The sequence below is a fragment of the Aricia agestis genome, chromosome 14, assembly GCF_905147365.1.
Source record: "Aricia agestis chromosome 14, ilAriAges1.1, whole genome shotgun sequence".
Taxonomy (NCBI): domain Eukaryota; kingdom Metazoa; phylum Arthropoda; class Insecta; order Lepidoptera; family Lycaenidae; genus Aricia; species Aricia agestis.
The window spans coordinates 2302821-2326323 of NC_056419.1; the positions used below are offsets into that span (position 1 = coordinate 2302821).

At 38.9% G+C, this 23503-nt stretch overlaps 1 protein-coding gene across 2 annotated transcripts; it reads right to left on the bottom strand.

The window, feature by feature from the left end:
• Positions 1-13672, bottom strand: LOC121733580 (ionotropic receptor 93a). Of its 2 annotated transcripts, XM_042123875.1 has the most exons (19): positions 13530-13672; positions 12835-12987; positions 11961-12206; positions 11519-11686; positions 10962-11179; positions 10160-10327; positions 9064-9195; positions 8562-8666; positions 8137-8243; positions 7654-7711; positions 7376-7475; positions 6859-6965; positions 6183-6345; positions 5376-5593; positions 4986-5073; positions 4305-4424; positions 2469-2547; positions 2147-2307; positions 1-98 (listed from the first exon to the last, which is right to left on the bottom strand). In XM_042123875.1, exons 1-19 carry the CDS (start codon positions 13612-13614, stop codon positions 1-3), a joined length of 2574 nt encoding a protein of 857 aa, XP_041979809.1. In that variant the 5' UTR covers positions 13615-13672. The 2 variants fall into 2 exon arrangements, 1 of the variants encoding a protein (XP_041979809.1); XR_006036579.1 differs by lacking the exon at positions 1-98 and having other exon boundaries at positions 2185-2307; positions 4305-4432.
• Between the last annotated feature and the right edge of the window lie 9831 nt (positions 13673-23503).

Sequence of the window (23503 nt, forward strand, 5' to 3'; positions counted from 1 at the left end):
TTACTCCATGTAAGGTTTGATGACGACCTGCTCGACCCTCTTCACTCGTCGGCGGTACAGCCACTCCGCTATCAGCACCGCCGATGCTGACATCACACCTGAAAGTTAATAAGGGTGGGTTGGACCAGAGCCGTGGTTATAGTTACAGTTATGGTCAAAGTTATGGTTATAGTAAAGACTAACTTTAACTTTAACCTTAACTTTGACCACAGAATTTGACAGATGACAGCTGTAGCCCTACCATGAGTTTAAAGCTATAGTATTTTTCGATACTCGATACCGACTGGCGACTACCGTAAATTTTTAGTATGGCAAATTTTTCAGCGGTTACTTGCGGAACTAAAATCGAAATACTAAATATTTACGTAGTCAGTATCGAGTATCGATTGATACTATAGCTTTAAAGTCATGGTAGAGCTACTGGTCCGACAAGGCTTTAAATGAACGTGGGTGGGGGCGCTGCTGGTAAAGGAAAACTGTCAAAAGTGGCGTTTTTGTATGATGACAGCGTTAGTTCCTTCTTTCGCCACGTTCATTCAAAGCCTTGTCGAGCTCAAGGATATCGTTAAATATGGCGTCTATTATTGACTTTAACCAAAGATTTGACATTTTGCATTGTAGTTAAAGTTATAGTTAAAGTTACAGTTACAGTTAAAGTAAGTTGGTGCAATCCACCCTAAGAGTACAAAGCAAAGTATACGCCTTTTTTTGAAAGTGAGCTAATTATTATAGCGAATTTATTTCTGTTAAAGCAGGGCTTCCCAAAGTTATTTTGTCTACTGCCCACTTTAAGAACAATTTTTGTTTTAGCGCCCCCTTTGTTTCAATTTAAAATGAATCCAGATGAAATAAATCACTTTAGACCTTCAGCGACCACAAGGGGGTGTTATCGCCCACTTTGGGAAAGGCTGTGTTAGAGTAATGCTGACTGTCTGCTTGATTGTCTGTCTCTCTTTATATTTGTCTATAACCTATTCAATGCTCATGCTCAAACCACTGAACAAATTTAAATTAAATTTGATGCGAAGCTGAAGACTTTAAGCCCTCAGAATGACATCTAACATTTTCAATCCAAAAATAAAATTCATCTAATTAGTTTCATCCTAAAAAAACGTGCTCGCAGTTGAGGGCATCATTTGCTTCCAAATAAATATACTGGATTTATTTAGAAGTAACGTCTACTTCTAAATAAATCCAGTATATTTTGCGGATTAAATCATTCAATCAAATAATATTTTATTTACTTTTTTTGAACGTCGGAGCTATGGTGCCTAAACCGGTTCGGGGACTAACCCGGCGACAAGAATCGGCGGAAGAAACTCGCACGGGGCCATCTTTTATCAAAAATATGAATAATTCATCATTTCACAAAATAATATTACAACAATATTATGACTTATGTATATCTATAATTACAATAAAATTATAATAGCCTATATGGGGCCACCCTATTCCCAAGGGCCACCCAATTCCCATTATCTCATCACACAGCTCGAAGATAGGAGCCCTGGATGTCACTGAGGCTGACGGTATGGTTGTTTACTTCTTGCGCCACGCCAGGTGTGCGCCAGCAGCGGTCGCGCTTCGGCGGGTAGGTTGATGATCAAGTGGCTATCAACCTACCTGCTGATGAGTCCCGCTTTGTGTTAAATTTCGGGCAAGCACTCATACAAATTACCAGGCCATCTACTAGTTACCCAGTAATAGCACGAAGAAGGATCCCTGCATGTCGCTGAGGTTGACGGTGTGGTTGTTGACCTCCTGCACCACGCCGGATGTGCGCCAGCAGCGGTCGTGCTTCGGCAGGTAGGTTGATAGCCAGGTGGCTATCAACCTACCTGCCGATGAGTCCCGCTTTGTGCTAAATTTCGGGCAAGTACGCTCATACATAATATATACCAGACTATCTCATCAATTACCCAGTAATAGCACGAAGAAGGAGCCCTGCATGTCGCTGAGGTTGACGGTGTGGTTGTTGACCTCCGGACCTGCACCACGCCGGATATGCGCCAGCAGCGGTCGTGCTTCGGCAGGTAGGTTGATAGCCAGGTGGCTATCAACCTACCTGCCGATGAGTCCCGCTTTGTGCTAAATTTCGGGCAAGTACGCTCATACATAATATATACCAGACTATCTCATCAATTACCCAGGAACAGCACAAAGAAGGAGCCCTGCATGTCCCTGAGGTTGACGGTGTGGTTGTTGACTTCCTGCGCCACGCCGGATGTGCGCCAGCAGCGGTCGCGCTTCGGCAGGTAGGTTGATAGCCACTTGGTGATGAGTCCCGCTTTGTGCATGTGGTTCAGCCTGGATCAGTAATTGTGAGGTTTGAATACGGCATCGATTAATTAATCAATCAATCATACATTATGTTTCAAGGAAACCATGTTATCGGCTAGGAAGCTCCTACGTTAAGAACGGGTATTAACTAGCTAATAGCTCTATCAATATTGTATTCAGACCCTTACTCTTTATTGATGACAGGCAGATACGGGCTTCCAGCCGGCACGATCATTGCAATCTTCTCGTCTATGAATTCTTCTGAACCTAAGGAGACATTCAATTAATATGGTGATTTGTATAGTAAAATGTAAAAAGGCGCTAGAGTTAAATAGACTTCGAATTTAGAACTGGAGCTCTTGCAATAAGAGATGTATCTTCTTGTGTAGCAAATTGGTAATGAAATCAATATCTGTGTCAATTTTCAATTTTTACTGATATTTAAAAATTGAGCCATAGCGTCTCTTAATAAGCAGACCGTAATTTATATGAGAAGTAATTAATTGCGTATGCCATTTAAAAATTTGGTTTGCAAGAAATAACAGCTAATAAATCATTTTGGTCAGCATACAAAGATTATGTTAGCAATAATTGAAATCAGGCTGCAATTCGTGTTCTGTAAATAATCATGACAGTGGTCAGCAATTTAAACACATAACTGGCAGCGAGTTTTGTTATGTATCTGCAAAATAAACAGTCACTCGGCAGAATAATTACTTGGTCGGCAAGATTATACATTCGGTCAGCAGAGAAAACATTTCAGTATTTCATTATTAATTTATTCATTTTATTAATTAATAAAGACTTACAGGAGGCCCACTTACCACAGATACCGAAGTGAGGGGACCGGGGGGGGGGGGGGGGGCTCGGGGGGCACAGCCCCCCCGCCAAAACAAAAACAAACACAATCCAGAAAGTCCAAAAGTAGGTTAGGTTAGGTTAGAACTTAGAACACAACACAGAGGGAGCCGAGCGTGCTGCGGCAGCAGCCGGCGACCGTCATAAAACAAAAGGGGGGCTCGGGGGGCCCCCCGCCAAAACAAAAAAATAAATCCAGAAGTTTTTGCTTATTCTCTGAGTGCTTACCAAAACTTTATTAAGTATAGGCCACTCATTGCAGCAGTCAAAAAAAAATACTGCTGTTCAGAATGATATATATTGCAGACTGATTTATAAATATTTGCTGAACACAAATTGCTGTCATCAATTTTAGCTTACCAATTACATATTTCTGCTCACAATTTTTCCAATACTTTGCTAATCGTTTAAATAGCACCCAATTTATATTCATATAATCTATAAGTACCTGGATGACCGAGCTTTGCTCGGTATAGCAAACACTCATTGACTTCGTGTTACTTAATAACGCCATCTGCTGGTCGTTAAAACAATTAGTCGCCAACAAAATAGTATTATTATTCGCCAATAGATGTCAGGAAGAGTCATATTTTTCAGTTTATCGATTATCGATAAAACACGAATAAAAAGACATTTTCTGAAAAGGATTCCTAGCTAGATCGATTTATCGCCTCCGAAACCCCCTATATACTAAATTTCATGAAAATCGTTGGAGCCGATTCCGAGATTCCAATTATATACAGTATGTAACAAAAATAAGTGATAATACTTTAGGGTGTGTGCGTGTTCCTTGTAGAGAGTTCACTGTGAAAGTAGCAGCTCTGAAAGACGAAAAAATTTTTTCACTTTTGTATGGGCAAGGGTCCGAGCGTCACGAGTTACCCCATACAAAAGTGAAAAACAATGTTGGTCTTTCAGCGCTGCTACTTTCACAGTCAACTCTATACAAGGAACACGGACACACCCTAAAGTATTATCACTTATTTTTGTTACACCCTGTATATATATATATACAAGAATTGCTCGTTTAAAGATATAAGATTATGATCACAACAATTAGTACTCAAAGTAAGAACACTATTTGTGAAAAAGTCCGCAAAGTTTTAGGGGAATCTATGCGGTAGGTCGAGGCCTGCCCTAGACAGTCTCCAAGCTAAAGTACTCACTGATAGAGAAGTCGCACATATCAGTCCTAAGCGTGTGTGCTCGCATGAGGTATGTGAGCCGCATGCGCCAGTCGATGATCGCGTGTCTTTCATCCCGAACACGCTGCAGCAACCGCTCGCCTGTAACGCTGATACTCATCATCATCGATTGCCTAGCCTAGATATGTTAGCAATGTGGATGAATAATGCTACTATTCTGAATTATATTAAAGTTTTTACAGCTCGGGAGAAAGTTACTACTCATCGTCATCGACTGTATAGTCAATTAGCCACTAGCCTGATACGTTTATGTTTGAGAGAATAATATTATTGGTGTCTTAATCCTGAGTAGCGCTTTTTCAGATTGTGGGACATGCGTAGTGGCCGCAAAGAAAGATCTTCCAATGACCGAGACCATGGTCAGAAGCCCACCGACGGGCGACGTATAATAATATAATCTCAGAAACTTCGATAGCGCGATGTAGAATGCAGGATTATGACGCTAGTTGTGTACCGCAAGATGTTTAATACTTCCAAAGCTTTAAGACTCACTAACAGTATTAACCGCTCTTAAAGCTATGGCCTGTCTGAGTATTTCGCTTGTTTGGATATTTATTTCTACTTTTTTTGACACGATGGCTAAAAAATTTAAAGCACAGAATCTACAACAGAATTAATAAGTACTGTGTTTAAACAACTCACTGGACGCGACGATGGCTTCGATGTTGTTATTGCCCTCTGTCAGCTCGGCTCCTCTCAGTAACGCTACGTACTTCGGCTGGTCAGAGTTCTAGAAGAGAAAGTATACAATGTGTCCCAACACCGGTGTCCGATTCTTTAATATTATGGTGTATGGCATATTTTATTGACAAATTGGCTCCCAAATTTTTTCTCTCTCTCACGGTTGTAAAATGGCAGCCATTTTAGTTTTTCTGGGGCTTTCACAATAATCTGACCAATGCTCCTCATGTAAAGGTATCATTTGATAGCTATGTGATAATGTGCCCCACATTGTATAACGTGAAAACTGAAAACGTGCTGTTCTCATCACCATTTTGCCTTCCATAAGATTTTTTTTAAATAACAGCATACCTTCAACTCCATCTCCAAGTAAGATCCCTTGGTGATCGACCACGTATAAGCGTTATTCTCCAGCAGATCGCTCACAGTGGTGACAGGCACCTCCAGCTTGGGGAAGGTTAGAAAGGCAACCAGGTTGCCGGAGTACGTGGTGACTACCACTAGCACGACCAACCACCATGTGCCTACCACGAGACGACCACTGTCCGCTCGGGGGAGGTACATTCCTCCTGAAAAGTGAGGTGGGGTTAAGTTTGTTCAGTAAGAGCTCGCTGTATGGGAATACAAAACTGCAAATTCGCATCGCATCGCAAATATTTGCGTTTTGTCGCAAATATTTGCGATATAATAAAAATGACATTGTGATGCGAATTCGCACGAATTCGCAGTTTTGTGTGGGAGCCCTATGGGTGTAGTTTTTTGGCTACCTTGTATGGTATGTAGCTAGCTGCACTCATAAAAGTGTGCAGTCTGGAATCTAACAAGTTGTCGTTGGGAATACTGATTTCTTCCAATACAAAGATCCTGTTTTAGACATCACCTGTTACCACCAAAACGCAACCACTATAATTTTAACACACCATAATGAGGGCTTGAAATGTGTCCAACGGAAACTCATTTCAGTGACTTCGCTATCTGTCTAACCATCAGAACTCAGAAGAGTAGAACTTAGAAGCCGGACACTTCTGGTCGCCTGCCGCTGCCTGTTTGTCTGAATTCTGGTGCCGTCTATCTGTCTGTGCATAGGAATCGCCTATATTTGTCCTGTTTAAAACTACAAAGGTCCTAATTTTAAGGTCCAAAGATCATAATACTGACCCTGCTGCAGCAATGCCCCGTAGACGTACCACAGACAATTATGTATAGTGGACAGACCGCCCCGTCTGGTCATATCCATGGCGTCGTAGTACGGACTCAAGCGGTGGATGACGAATAACACTGGGCCCATGAGTACCACCGCAAAACCGAGGCACAGCCATGTCTGAAAAACAAAGTAACTACATTTTGTGGCTCTCTAGTGCTAGTTTAGTAAAAAATCACACAATCATTTTGAAAGAAAATTTCTTGAATCAGATGGTTACGTCCTTTCTCAAATTATTCCCATACCAAAATTCGTGCAAACGGTTCAGCGACTCGAGCATAAATAATTAGCAAACAAACAGACACTTTCACTCACAGATTATTATTATTATTATATAGAATAAGGGGGCAAACGAGCAAACGGGTCATCTGATGGAAAGCAACTACCGTCGCCCATGGACACTCGCAACATTAGAAGAGTTGCAGATGCGTTGTCGGCCTTCTAACAGAGAATACGCTCTTTTCAAGGTTTGCAGGTCATATAGTTCCGGAAATACTGCTGGTGACAGTAAGATACCGGCAAAACAGATTGAATGACCAGCTCATCTCTTTGGAAGGTACGGTGCCAAAACCAGAAATACACTCCAAGGTCGTTATCCCTCTGTTTTCGCCAAAGTTTAAAATACTTAGGTACATCAGTAGTGAAAGGCAGGAGGAACAACAGCGCCCGGCTGAGCTCCCGCGGCCGCGCCACGATGAACGCGTACAGCTGCGTGCTCACCGCTATCGTGTAGTTTATACCTGAAAAGATTAGAACTTATCTTAAAGCCTATCCTGACTAGGACTATGATGACTATAATAGCTACAGCCTATTCGGGGTTGTGTCATCAGCAAATGACCCACACTTGGGTAGGGAGTTGCAGGGGGTTTCATCATTCCGAAACTATGCAGTAAGCGGGGAATCGAGCAGCATGAGGATTTCGTGGGGAAACGCCTAGTTTTTCCCACATACCCTGGCTGATGTCTCCAATCCTGAAGGATGGCGGAAAGCATTTTCCTGTGAAAAAAACTAATGGGCATCGCATCTCGAGTACCAGGATTTAGAAAATCCGTGTAAGTTCTTAATTAAATGGTTTTTTAACTAAGCTTGCTAAATAAATATGATTATGGAAGAAGTAATATACCTAATGATGATTCTGCGAAAGATTTACCTGCAGGAGGATCAGACAGTATGGTGAAAGGTGCTGCTGCTAGCGCAGCGTGACCCTTCGCTATTGCAGATGACGTCAGGGATGAACTGATAGTGTTCATCTGAAATTGATAATAGTACAAGCATAATCTTGCTCGCTTGCTTGATTTAAATTCTAAATGGACAGTGGATACCAAACAAAAATAAAAATAGAACAAATTAAATCTAAAATCATTTAAGCATACTTTAAAGCTGAATGATAAACTTTTGAATACTATATTTAAAACATGTATAACTCACGCTTGTCGTTTCATTGGAGATGTTGTATTTAAAATTGGTGGGAAGAACGATGCGTATCCTAAAAACAATTGCAATGTAATAATAATAATAATAATATCTATGGACGCTTCACACCACGTCAGTCTGGCCCCGTGGTAAGTACCTGAAGGACTTGTGTTACAGGTACCAGACAACGGAAATATATTTAATACTTTTATTCTATAGATATTACATATATTTAAGATTTTTATTATATGATACACATATTTAATACACATCCATGACCCAGGAACTTTGAAAACTTTTTGTTCCGTCGGCAGGATTCGAACCCGCGACCCCCGGCTTGAGCTACCAACAGCCCACCAACTGAGCCACAGAGGTCGTCAATGTGAACAGTGTGACACGAACTGATGTTAAAACCGTATTATTCGACTTGGGCCTTAGCTCTAATGGGTAAATTTTTTTTACGTCCGTGGTAAAATGTTGAAGAAAAAATTAACATACGTGAAGTTTTTGCTCTTAGCCAGTTGGTTGACGATGTCAAAGAATAAACCGCTGTAGCTTGTAATAGCGCCAGAGGAGTTCGTTTGTAAGATCGTCCAGGGAGGGCTCTGAAAAAGAAATAGCTTCGTCTCTCCTAAATTGATCTAACGTATTTTAGAGCTGAGATGTTTATGATACCTTAACGTGATCATACATATTTAATACCGGCTATAATTAGTTTAAACTTCAAAACATTTCAAATGATGTCTAATTAAATATGTTGATTGTTGAGGCTGAAATGGTTTACTATCGTCGTATCTTTGTTCTTTGGCCTTTCAATCACTCAAGCAGTAGTATGGATTTATATTGGACCATGCAGCATGGTATTTAACGTAAACCGTAAATGTATGTTATTTTAAAGTCCACGTGCTTCTTTTAGCACTCACATGATAAGTCAGGATAGGTAACTCCTTCCCTCGAAACCCGTGGTGGACATGAGGAAAAAGAACGTCGCGAAAGTTGACGCCGTCTGTCGTCCGCCAGTAACCCACCTGAAAAGTAACTAATTTCTTATCTCAATTCATGGGCTTAAAGTAGCTTCCTTCTGGACAAAAATCCGAATACAATGAAAAGGCGTTTCCACAAAGGACTTTCGACGCTATATCTACCGTGTCGCTCTTTGATATATTTTAAACTAACATTAGGATTAGTCGAATTAACCACATGTTGCTGTGTTCATCCTGCGCATTAATAAATCTAGTAGACGACTTATCGATTAGTAAGACCTGTATTAACTCAATCTTCATAAAGGCAGTAATTTACCAACAACGGTGTTGACATGCCTGGTGTAGCAAAAACATTTCATCACTCAAGTACTAAGGTATGATTTTAAATCGACACCGAAGACCGCGGTAAATGCAGAAGTCAGATATCTTTCAAAAAAATTACCTCCAGCAGCTCAATCTCATCAATGGCAGTAGATCCGTTGGCGTGTTCACGGTACGTGACGCCCCACGTGTCCGCCGCCAGTGCGCGCCAGCTGCTGCAGTTGCCGCACGCGCTGTGACCTGACAGGTGGAGCTGCGAGAAAGAATATTCTCTGTTTGAACTATATATACAATATTGCGTCGTATCGTTCTCTTGAAGAGCGACGTCATGTTGTCACGGTGAGTTGCGTCTACGTTTGGTCTACGGAGTAACGCATTGTACCATCGAAAAAATTGATTCATAGGCAGTTGACGGAAGGGTTAAGTCATTTACCAGCTTATGTCAATTCAATATGGATACGTGGGAGAGCCATGCTTCGGCACGAATGGGCCGACTCGACCGGAGAAATACCACGTTCTCACATAAAACCGGCGTGAAACAGCGCTAGCGCTGTGTTTCGCCGAGTGAGTGAGTTTACCGGAGGCCCAATACCCTACCCTATTCCCTTCCCTACCCTCCTCTAATTCCTTCCCATCCCTACCCTCCTCTATTACCCTATTCCCTCTTAAAAGGCCGGCAACGCACCTGCAGCTCTCCTGATGCTGCGAGTGTCCATGGGCGGCGGAAGTTGCTTTCCATCAGGTGACCCGTTTGCTCGTTTGCCCCCTTATTTCATTTAAAAAAATGTTAGCTGTGATGGGTCGGATGGGTTTGACGTAACGCGACCATTTTACTTAGGTCATAAACTCCTATGATAGTCCATAGCTGTGTTGAGGGATGCATCATAACGCGACACCGTAGTGCGTCATTCACCCTCCCCTTTTATCTTCTATCCATCGTTTAGTCAACAATTACAAGTACCACAATACAGCGGAGGCGGAACGTGACTTTTCTCTAAATCAAATCTAATGTTACCTTTCATACTCAAATACGAGTCAATATGTGTAGTTAGAGGCTTTACTTTGGCTGCCTCATAAGCGTAACCTTAAGAGGCAGCCAAAGTAATACATATCCTAATTACATAATATTATATTAGAAAATTAAGCTCTCGCAGTCTAGTACAACATTTACCCTACCCGCAGTATACCTAAAACCTCAATAGGTATTATAGAAATACCTGCATATGCCTCAACATGGTGTCCCTCCTCTGCATCTTCGTGGGTTTGATCGCCTCCCACTCCTCGTCGGAGACCAGCGCGGCCACATCCAGCTCCTCCTGCACCGCCGCGTCCAACGCCGATACGAACGCGCTCATCAGCTCGTGACAGAAACAGGTGAGACTGTTCTAAAACAGAAGGCTGCGTTTCCACCAGAGATGTTTTGCGAGGAATGTGTTTTTAAGATCCAATAGGATCGCTGCGCTGAGCGAGGTCACGTCAATAAAACGATTCTATTGGTTCTCAAAAACACATTCCTCGCAACACATGACACATCTCTGGTGGAAACGCAGCCTTAGACCCGTGGTTTTTAAAATTATCGACGTAAAGGACTATACTCATGTTTCTTAAACCACCACCACTTTTGAAGCTTATGTTACATTTATTATTTGTCGAACTCGTCACTCGTACCTAAGTCATATTGAGCGTGAGCTGTTGCATCGTACGTTTTAGAAAGGAATTTCAGAGAAATTAATGAAAACCTATTGTCACTGCGATCTTTCGTTCGCTGAAACTTCATGTCTTCCGTTAACGCCATTAAATTGTCCTTTTACCAATGGTACTGGTTACTAGTGGTGGTTACTTCCAGATAGGTTATATTGTGTGTATACAAGGGGTAACACACTAATTGATCGTACTTTAGGGTGTGTATGTCTTCCTTATATAGAGCTTCACTGTGAAAGTAGCAGCGCTGAATAAGCAAAAAGCAGAGTGAAGTCTGATTGGAGTAAACATAAATTGAATTAAGAAAACCTAACTCACCTGGCACTCTTTGCTATTGTCCGTCGCGTTATAAATATACGCCATATTCTCTCCCTCGTACACCTCGTATATCAGGTTGGAGAAGTTCCCGGTTCTGGAGCTAGTGTCGGATATGACGTATAGCCACTGCGCCTGGGTATGTGACATGAGCAGCTCCCTAGCGGTCTCCGCGAGAGTCGTGATGACGTCAGTTGTGACTATTGCTATGAAGTTCTCGCCTGGAAACGGGCATTATGTTCAACTGAACATTTACCCTACAAATCAAGGAAAACTAACTAGTTTTCCTTGATTTGTAGGGTAAATGTAAACAGGAATAATTAGAAACTTCTGTAAACTTACTTACTTGTAAATTATTATGATATCTGAATTATGATTAAAGGCTTTCTGGTTTTTGCCTAACCTTAGATTGGGTTCCCAATTTTTGTATTCAGCGACGATAGTCACAAGCCGGTCAAAGAAGGAGGCTAACTCGGCATGTGTTTTCTATGGCGTCCAAGTATGTACCCTATTTGGTTAGATAATATCTGAAGCCTAACCTTAATAAGCATTTTTCTTACCTGTATATTTCGTAGGAATGTTCGACAGCACTCGATGCACTTCTTTCCTTCGCAGATATTCGTTAACTTCATGTTTCATCTTGAATACGGACACAGAGGTCGAAGGTACGTCCTCATCCTCAACCTGTGATGTCAGCGACTGGATCACACGAGACACCATGTCTCGACCTGAACAAGTGACAAAACGCACGGAATATGCGTTATTATGGAAGATGGCTTGACTCGCTTAAAATGAAAATCTAACTAGCAATTCGACGACATGACAGAAAATTGGTATGAAATGGCGTTTGCTTTGTTTTACCAGATTTCGCCAAATAAGTGAGGAGTCTTCAAGCTATGTCTCTCAAACTTATTCTGGATTTAAAAAAAAGCAAGCAAAATTTTTAATGGCCATTGCGTAACTGTTTCGTATACTCCTTAGAAACCCCTTGAGAAAACTCACCAAGAGTATCATCGTGTAGAATCACCGCCGCCTTCCACTGGAACGTTTTGGTCGTCCGCAGATCCAGCAACAACTGCGGAAGCTCCTGCCCAGCTTCAGCAAATGTGACGGTTATGGCGGAGTCCATGGGCAGACGCGGACAATCCACCTCGGTCAACGCGAACATCAGCATCTGTTCCTCTTCAGCTCGCTCGAATAGCGACCACGTATCCTCGCATGACGCCACGCTGAATATCGCTAGGTAGCCTGCGATAATTATGCTATTGACGCCATCTCCAAATTAAAGACATTTTTGATAATAAAAGTTAAAGAGTTTGACATACTGTGGATCCCATTTTAAAGCTTCTTTCAAAACAAGATTCAAAGAAAGTTTAGATGTTTCCTATTTATACAGAGTGTTAGGTTTAACACCGTTATTCTTAAAACCAAGGACGTTGAAATAATAGCTTAAAACCATCAAATGAGCCCGTCAAAACGAACAACTTTTTCTATGAGAACAATGCTGGGAACTCAAAAAAATCCGCCTTCATACCCATACAAATTGCCGATCCGGGCAATTTGTATGTGTATGAAGACCGCATAAACCTAACAACCTGTAATACCTATAATTAATATCCTGATTTCCGAAAACCGTCTTCTTGGTCGAGCTGGCTTTAAAAGACAGTTATCCACTTAGTAGAATTTAATCATATTTAAATTACAGCCTACAGGTACTATCAGAGAAGACAGATTGCGGATTTTGGTCGCGTTTTGTCAAACCCAATCGACGCGGAAGGATGACGATATTCCGACCTAATAACTTAGGTCCGTCAACTGTCTATGAATCAATTTCTTTGATGGTACATACGAGATGTTTCCACGAGCTATCACTTACCTTTCTTCAGGTTAATAGCAGTCCATGAGAAGTAGTGTACCACCACCCCGCCGTGCTTCAGCTCAACTCGCGCCAGCTCCCGGATGTAGTCCTTCAGCTCGTCCAGGATGCTCTGATGCTGGTCCCCTAGGAACGCCCGGTCTAGGATCACGGCTGGGAGACGAGGGGAAAATTTTATTGATACTAACTACTACTAAAAAATAAAGGAACAAAAAGTTTTCTCTGAATGTGAACAGGATTAGGAAATAGTATCTGATACAGCCCTAGATTTATAAATAGGCCGTTATAGACCTGCACGGCCTAGGGGCGGCAGCGTCCATAGAATCTCTACAGATTACATACATAGATGGAAATAAAGTGGTCTACTCTCATAAAAAATACAAATTCGGCACTGTTCTGATAGATATAGCGCAGAAAAGATCTTGCAGATTTATTGATTAGTAACTCATCCATTTAATTCGTGTTAAAAGTAGACGCTACGTATGAACAAATACAGAAGGAATGAATGCCGAAATCATGACCTTCCATTTTCAAACTGACTAATCCGGTTAAGCTCAAGATGTATTTGGATTCGTCGTGAAGCGTGCAAATGAAAGTTACACTAGACACAATATCATAGTCGATTTTTTTAAGAAATAGTAATGTTTTAATGTAGTACAATATTATAATATTATGTCAACATAAAGTCTACACACCTATCGAGGAATTCGCCGTGATCAGAGACGGGAAATCCTCCCCGGCCGAGCATCCGATAACACACACAAACACCAGCCATTTCATCCTGCACTATCGCTTCTAAAGCCTCATCCAATCCTGTCATAGTTTGTAATAATCCGCTTCTTAATTATGAAAACCTAATCAAAAGTAGCACGCCACTCCATTGTATGTGTGATGTGTAGTGATAAAATTCAATTAATGAATTTTCTTGGCAAGGTACTCTAACAAGAATATTATACATCATGTTCCTTTTACCCATTTGTAAAAAAGTTTTTCAGGCATATTATATTGCATGTAACTATAATCGTTTACGGCATCTGAACTGCCCCGGATGTTTCCGTATCCTATCGGCCCACCCCGCCACGGGGCAGTGCAGTTACCGAAAACGCTACATGAAAGTTTTTTCTACTATTTATTCGAAGTTTAAGAGGATACACCAGTCTGCTTAGCATACGCCAACGAGATAATTAAAAACTACTCGTCTCATAATGTCAAAATCTCGACATTATCTCGACAAAACTCTATAAAATGTGTTATCTCGATGATAGATCTACACGAGAAAAAATGTTTGTCATGCTAGGGTCAATAGAGATGAAGAGACAAACCATCAAACATCGAGAAAACATGTAGAGTGAGATATCTCGTTGGCGTATGCTAGGCAGGCAGGGGCGAGAGAAATTGAAAATAGGTATTTGAAAATGTATTGCTGTCTCACCAATCTCAAGTCTCCCACCGCAGATACAACGCGACAAAAGTAGAACTTTTGTCGCGTTGTATCTAAAAAATATAAAAGAACAGAAAATCTTCGATTCGTTGTCCGCTGATTCCTTCTCCAAAACTTAACCGATTTAGGTACTTTTTTCATTAAGCATTAAAGCAAGGCTTGAGCTGTGTTCCTATGTTTTGTTTTTTTTTTTTGTTTTAGCCAGTTTTGTTTTCTGGGTGTTTGAATACAGAGGAAAATCTGGCCATTTTTTTGGGTTTTTTACGTTCTTATCTTTTTTAATAATAAAATTATGAAAAAAAAGAAAACATAGGGACATGCTTATAGTGGCCATAGATATTCAGGAAAAAATCATAGCTCTACCGGCATTATCCAGGGAGGAAACAGGGGACAACGATTGTATGGAAAAACGGCCCGTCGTCCATGGACATTCGCAGCATCAGAAGAGCTGCAGGTGCGTTGCTGGCCTTTTAAGAGGGAATGGAGTAATTGGGGAGGGTAGGGAAGGGAATAGGGCCCTCCCCTATTCCTTTTTCCTTATAGGGAAGGAAATAATAGAGGGTAGGGAAGGGAAAAGGGTAGGGGATTGGGCCTCCGGTAAACTCACTCACTCGGCGAAACACAGCGCAAGCGCTGTTTCACGTCGGTTTTATGTGAGCCCGTGGTATTTCTCCGGTCGAGCCGGCTCATTCGTGCCGAAGCATGGCTCTCCCACGTTAAACGCTCTTACTCTATAAGTGTGATATGATACCTACTTTATACTTTCCAGTTTCCAGTGTAGGTAACATGAGTATCATAATATTTTTTTCTATGAATCAGCACTCAGCAGATAACCTGGATCATGCTGTATAGAGTTTCTGAAAAGAACGCGTGAAAGGTCGCGCGGTAATAATTGAGTGGGACAATTACGTCGCTACAGCTGAACCTTGCTCCGTTACTCAATTTTCTTGTCTCCAGATCCATTTAGGTCAGGGTTTCAGGCCACATACAATTTTTCTACACGAATCTGTGGAAGTAGTTCATTAATTGGCTGCTGGATTCCACACCGCCATTTTTTCCATACAAACGCTGTCCCCTGTTTCCTCCCTGGATAATGCTAGTAGAGTTATAATTTTTTTCCTGAATATCTACGGCCACTAATACAATGTCCCTATGTTTTCTTTTTTTTCATAATTTAATTATTAAATAAGATATGAACGTTCAAAAACCCAAAAAAATGGCCAGATTTTCCACTGTGTTCAAACGTCCAGAAAACAGATTTGGATAGATTATACAAAAAAAGCAAAACATAGGAACACAGCTCAAGCCTTTTTTTAATCTTTAATGAAAAAAGTACTTAAATCGGTTAAGTTTTGGAGAAGGAATCAGGGGACAACGAATCGTTGATTTTCTGGATTTTCTGCAGTTGTCTCTATCGCGTTCTGCGGTATAGGCTTGAGGTAAGGGAGACAGCTATAGATATTACACGTACTTTTTTTTCATTTCTCTAGCCGCTGTGGTATCCTCTTAAGCATTGGTGTTTCATCCCACATAAAATCGGGTTTTGAGTTAATAATGCAGTTTTATTCTTTATAACATAAGGTTTACGACAGTGAAATCATTTTTTTTGAAAACCCACTGTAACATATTCTAGAGTACAAAAATGGTTAATGCTTATTCCTCTTAGTGAGGTTTTGTATACAGCATTTATGTACTTTGTTTCTAAAATGATTTGCGCTTAAACCGCTGAACCGATTTTGATAAAATTTTGTATGCGGATACTTTGAATCAATTAAAATGTCATTAGATACTTTTTGTCCCGGAAAATGTACGGTTCCCACGCAGTCAACAACAATGAATTTGGCATAAGATATCGATATTGAGTACATGTAGATATTACGTAAGGTTTTGGAGAAGGACATGGGATAATATTTAAACTCATGTCAGATTTAAATATTTCTTTGAACGACCAGTACTTCTTCCAACCATTTGCAATTCTACGGTTGACTTCTTTTGTGGTCTGGTTTTCATGGGAGATTAGTTGTCCAAGGTAGATGTAATCTTCTACGTATTCGAGAGGTTGATCGTCAACTTTTATGGTGATTTGCTTGGAGTTTGTAAGTACTTTGGTTTTGTCCTTATTCATGCTGAGGCCTACTTTTTTGCTTTCTGTATCAAGAGCTTTTATCATTGTTTCAAGGTTGTTTGGGTTTTCTTCAAAGATATCGTCAGCAAATCTTAAATGTTTTAGCTTTTCTCCGTTCACGTTAAGGCCCATACTTCTCCCAGTCTAGTTCTCGAAAGATGGTTTCCAGTACAGCTGAAAATAGTTTTGGAGAGAGGGGGTCGCCCTGTTTTGCGCCTCTTTCGATCTGAAATTTGTTTCCTATTGTTTCAAGTCTTATTCTGGCTTCACTATTTAGGTATATGTTTTTGATGATATCAATATAAGTTACGGGTATGCCTTGCTGGTCTAGGCTTTTCCAGATCGCTTCATGACTTATGCCGTCAAAGTACATCGTACGTACGCACAAAATTATCGTATGTGTACGATAATTACTATCGTACGGTTCCAAACCCTGGCCGCGCGCCGATCACATGTTACCGACTTGTAACATCACGCTGTATTTATAAACAGTAGTATAAGAAAAACAATAACTGTCCCCTCCACACTCATAAGATAGACCGCGCGCAAGAGAGACGGACAGACTTTTTGGCGTGATGGACCACAATTAATTAAAATTCATAATATTATTTCAATTATCCTTGGTGCGAAAAATCTAAATAATAAAATAACAAAAAAAGGATATGGACGAACAGTCCAAACCGTAAAATCGACGAAAAATCACAGGTAAAACGGGTAAAACTTTGGAATTCATACTAGCGGAAGTTTTGCGAATGCGCACATTTTTGCGGCTTGTATTTTTAAAGAGAACATTTTTACACTTTAAACGTTTTTATTTGTAAGGCCCCATCCCCACTCGCGCGCGAACCGTGTGCGACGCCGCGGCGCCGCGAAATTCCTGCGAAGCATGAGTGAGAGATCCGATTCGCATATTATGTTTCGCACTTCGCGGCCCGTTCCCCGATTGTTGTCGGTTTTCTGTTCCACGACAAAGATAATTTTTTTTATCTTTATTTTAATAAGGGCTTTTGCCATACAAGACATGCCAGCATTGCTTAGTGAACAGAATATAATTAATTCTACTTTATACTTTATTACTATATTTTATTTTATTTATTATTTATTTACTTTGTTCAATATTGTATACAATGATACTACAGAATACAAGAAATCTTGCCTCAAAAACTACAAAGAGTTTATCTGGACAAGATGATATTTACTTTATAATATTGTAAAGGCGAAAGTTTGTTTGGATTGATGGATGTATGGATGTTTGTTACTCTTTCACGCAAAAACTACTGAATGTATCTTAATGAAACTTTATAATAATATAGCTTATACATCAGAATAACACATATGCTACAATTTTAACTGACTTTCAAAATGGGGGAGGTGTTATGTTCGTTTTTTTATATTCAACGATTACTCCGCCGTTTGTGAACCGATTTTCAAAATTTTTCTTTTGGCGTACAGAGTGTCATCCCAATTTGGTACTATACTCACAAAAGTGGTGATCTGATGCTGGGAGCCATGACTAATCGAGGGAACTCTTTAAAATTTATATGGAAACATGTGGTGACTTCGGTTTCGTGGGAAGTAGTCTAAGCATATGCAATCAACAAGTAAGATTTTGCACCAAGGTATACCATGATTAGATTGGGAAGGTGCTGAGAGAACTCCTTTGCATTGCTTTAAGAACGGAAAGCATATGCTACTATGCAAATTACATTCATCATCACTACCATATTATATTATACCTTATAAAGTTATATGCATCCCATGATTATGAATCTATTATGACCCATTGGTACTTTTCATAGTCATTTAGATCAAAATTCGATTTTGTCAAGCGATTTAAAAAATATTTATTTGTTTGATTGAACACGTTAATCACAGGAACTATAGGTCCGATAAAAAAATATTTTAGTGTTAGATAGCTCATTTATCAAAGAAGGCTATAGGCTATTTTATCACGCAAACTAATAGGACTGAAGAAACAGAGGAAATGTGGTTAAAACGGAAAATTATTAGCAAGGGTTTATCTCACGAACTACTAAAGCAATTTTGTATGTTATCTGTGCCAACAGATATAGAGTAGACGTGAAGAGAGATAAGCTATTTTGTTGCGAAAAAATATACGATTTCCGTAAAATTCCTAATAATTTACGCGAGCGAAGCCGCGCGGGACATCTAGTTTATAATATAAAGTAAGATAAATACGGCTCAAGAGTGCAAACTATAGTGCGTCAAGAAAGTGTAGAAATTAAAAATTAAACATTGCGAACATGTCGCGAACTTTGCGACTGTGGATCAGTAAATTTGGCAGAATGCGCGATCCGCGCCGCGTTCCGCGGCGCGCTGTCGCGCGCGAGTGTGGATCGGCAGTAAGGTTTTTGTACCTTATATTAGGATGAACATGACTAGTGATTGGACAGTACTAGTCATTGGACAGAGCACAAAAACACTATATTTATTAAGGTTGCTTTAAAAACTACCTGTTTTTCTTAAAAATCAGGCGTTTTATTACTTTAAAAACAGGCAGTTCTTAGAGCAACTTTAATAAATGTTGTGTTATTATGCTCTATCCAATGACTAGTACTGTCCAATGTACTAGTTATTTACCCTATGTGATTTACAAAATATTATTATGTTCAGCGTCTACTCTTTTTTGATTAAAAAAAACTAGGCCTTTCCTAGCCTACTTTCCAGGGTGACCATATATGGCAGGTTCCTGCCATTTTGGCAGGATTGGCGTCTTATTTTGGCCTGTGGCATGATCGGTGGACGTTTTAAAAACTTGGCAGGTTTTGGCAGGATTGGGGTATGAAAAATAAATGTTATTTTTGCATCAAAGAAGTCAGTGATTTATTAGAATCGGGTGGTAGTCATTCAAATTAATATTACCAAATAAATTTATTTTCTTTCTTTCTTTCAAATTCTGTTTTAAGTGTAGATAATTTTTGGGGTGCAATAGGCAGTATGCGAAATTCTTAATAGACAGTATAATTATTGTTACGTTAGTAACATAGAATATCATTCAATGATATTCTATGTTACTAAAGAAACTCATTGGTATAATTTTAAATGTTTCAAAGGGATTGTTATGCTTACCAACGCTTCATGCGAAAGAATGTTCTCCCAAATCAATACAATAACTCGGAACCGTTTTTAGGGTTCCGTACCCAAAGGGTAAAAACGGGACCCTGTTCATGAGACTTCGATGTCTGTCTGTCCGTCTGTCTGTCTCCAGGCTGTATCTCAAGAACCGCTATAGCTAGAGTTCTGAAATTTTCACAGATTGTGTATTTCCGGTGCCGCTAAACCAAGCAACCGAAGCAACAAATACTAAAATCAAAATAAAAGTAATATTCAAGGGGGGCTCCCATACAACAAACGTGTTTTTTTTGCTCGTAATCAATAATGGCAACAGCTAAACACATACCCCCTTACTAATAAATATAAGCTATGAATAGTTATACAGTGTGTCACTCAAGTGACATTTTTAATTGGATTGAAGAAGACAAAATACTGTATAACTATTCAAAGCTTATACAGCGTTTATTAGTAAGAGGGTTTAAATTTATTATTTAAAATTGGACGTAGTTATGCAGAAATGTTCCAATCCCAGCTAGTTGAAACCAATATAAATACATTTTTGTGTTTTGACTCGGCATTTTTTTGTTTAAACTAGGATAATTCAATACTGTAGGTTTTATTCAAGTATTTCAATAATACTGTTTTATCCATAAACCTATAATGCTATATATATATAAAATCTATGGTTTTATCATAATAGTATTATTTCGAAATTGCTTTTAGAAAAATCGTTTTGGAACGTTTTTGAAAAAATATTTTTTGTATGAAGTAGCACTCAGTATATTTTGTAAAAATGTTCCACATTTTTTAATTTTAAATAAATACGACTTGTTACGAAATAAGAAAGTTTATTGTGAAAAACTTAAGACTAACAAGAAATCGGTCAACATAAAAAATCTAAATCATCAACTTTTGCAATGAACGAAGCTTTAGCAATGAAATGAAACAAAAATATATTTGAAAATAATAAACTTAGTCAAAAAAAGCTGATGATTTATTCATCAATAGGCTACTTAACCTATACTTATTCAATTTCATCGATGATTGAACAAATGCATATTTCTAGTAGAACTTGGCCTAGGAAACCTAAATTTAGCACATAAAAAAAATTCAATAAAGTATAAAATACAAAAAATATGACGTCACACTATGGGGGACAGTGTTGTGGACAGTGTTTTCGGCGCCATTTAAAAGGCATATTTTTCAATCAAGATTTTAATGGGTTTCTACTGTTTAAAATATTAAAATATACATTTTTTGGTGAAAATGGATGATTAAGAAGCGATTAGCATGAAGAAAAGAAATAGCGGAAATAATAAATACACTTTGATTATTAGACAAATTGAGTGCTCAAATGCATCCTCATATAATTGATTTGTTTGAATCATCTATATACATATTATTATAAAACAAAGTCGTTTTTTTACTTCATGTCCCTTTGTTCCCTTTAATCTTTAAAACTACGCAACGGATTTTGATGATTCCTTCAGTGTTAGATAGCCCATTTATCGAGGAAGGCTATGGCTATATTTTATCACGCTAAGACTAATAGGAGAGAAGAAATAGAGTAAAATGTGAAAAAACGGGGAAAATTATTTGAAAGGGCTAACTTGAGGCCCATTTATTGAGGAAGGCTATGTTTTATTACGCTTAGGGCCTGTTTCACCACTTCCTGATAAGGCTATCCACCGATTAACTTGACAGATCAAGTATAATGGAGAATCTGTCAAAAAAGTTGTGAATAGCCTATAAGGCACTTTATCAGAAAGCAAGGGCGTCGCCAAGGGGGGGGCACATGTGCTGTCGACTTTACCTACAATTCATACCTACTTTTCTCATTTATAGAGAGTGAGTAAAGTATGAATTGTAGACTGTAGTAGGTAAAGTCAACTTGCCCCCCCCCCCCCTGCGCCATCGGCTGGCGACGCCCTTGTCAGAAAGTGGTGAAACAGGCCCTAAGACTAATAGGAGAATGTTGAAAAAACGGGGGAATTTATTTGAAAGGGCTTATCTCGCGAACTACTGGAGCAATTTTTATGGTATTTGGCACAGATAAGAAGTAGACCTCGTGAAGGATCATAGGCTATCGATTTTAATAATTTTTCATATATTTATATATATTTTATACCCGTGCGACGACGGGGCGGGTGGCTAGTTTAGAATAATTTTAGACTATAATATTATTTTTATACAATAATACTTAGTATTAGTAATATACATACACACATTACACATTCACGCGAATCATATTTCGTTCAATGTAAAGCCTGACAATGACCGGCAAATTGTAAAAAACGTACGAAAATTTGAATGTCCGGGCTACCGTGGTACCGTAACATCCAATGAAACATTATTTAATTTTAACGAAACAAGGTTTTTTTTTCGTATTTTTAAAACGATATTATAACATTGGAACATTAATTTTGCAATTATTTTTAATTCTTAAAAAAGATTAAAAAGCATAGAAACATTATTTTTAAGAAAAATAAATATTTTATATTTTTTTTATAATGTTCCTAAAGTATTTGAACAGTGTTTTCAAGAAAAAACATTATTTCACAATATTGTGTAAACGTTCCAAAAGAATTGTAACATTATTTTCAAGAAAAATGAATATTTTGTAATTTTGATAAAATGTTCCAAACGTATTGAAACATTATTTTTAAGAAAAGAGACCATTTTATAGTTTTGTCAAAACATTCCATTGTTTTCCCGGTGAAATAAAATAATATTGTTTATTAAAATGTTTCTTGCGGATTAATACATTTTTTATGACTTGCATATTGCATTAATCTGACAAAGTGTGGGTTGGAACGTAATGTCAAAATAAAATATCTAAAACTGTCACTTGAGGACTGAAACAGATTAAGGAAACAAGTAGAAGATGTAAAAATACGCAGATCTGCATTTTTGTATTTAACTACGTCCAATTATTATTATTAATAATAAAATAAATATTTGATCCCATAAAAAACACAATTTGCCTAAGTGCTTTCTGATTTCTCTCTGTAACGGTACGGAACCCTTCGTGAGCGAGCCCGACTCGCACTTGGCCAATTTTATAAACAAACATGTTGCATCTATTTTGCATGAATGGTGAGCATAGTGATTGCAAATTTTCCTTTAAACCTACAAAATAAATTTTGAATCGCATGAACAAATCTATGTATAAAGATGAAGAAATGGAAGAAGACGGTGCGAATGTTTACTCTTATAAAAAAATGCAATATATTATATTATGTGTATTTTTACTTTTCTTACTTTAAAACAACAGTAAATAAAGATGGCACTATTAAGGCATTTTTTACTGCAGGCTTTGGCAGGATTTGGCAGTTTTTTGACCAAAGTTTGGCAGGATCTGTAATTTAAATATGGTCACCCTGCTACTTTCAGAGCAAAGTAACCACTCTTCAAGTACTGTAGTGCCTGGGACAAGATTTAAATGTCCGTATGGTTGCCCGTTAATACGGCATTCTCGCAACATAGTCAGTCTTGTCCAGAGTAAAGAAGTTAAGAGTACGTCTGGTACCAACCCTGTGCGGGTTTCCTCACGATGTTTCCTTCACCGTACGAGCGTCCGTATTGAGATCAGAAAATGTCTCATTAGTACACGCCTCCACCCGGGATAGAATCTGTACCCTCTGCGAGTGTGAAAAGTCTACTCAGCCCCCAGGCCAGGCCACGGACGTTCTTACATGTACTTTGTAAGTATAGTCTGACATAAAAGTAAAGAAATTAAAAAGTGGCAACATCGTAGTGTCATCCCTTTTTTCTAGATTGATTTGAAAGGGATGACACTACGATGTTGCCACTTTTTAATTTCTTCACTTTTATGCCAGACTATTATACGTCGTTTATCATTCCTCCCACTTTTAGTTCTATCCGTTTTTACTATTGACTTTATCTAGACTTTGGAATTTTTACAGCGCCACGCGCGCATAAATAAATGCAATGGGCAATGGTTTTTTTTTGCCATAACGCATTTAAAAAATCTTTTTCTCAACTGTCAATAATGAATTAGTGTCTAC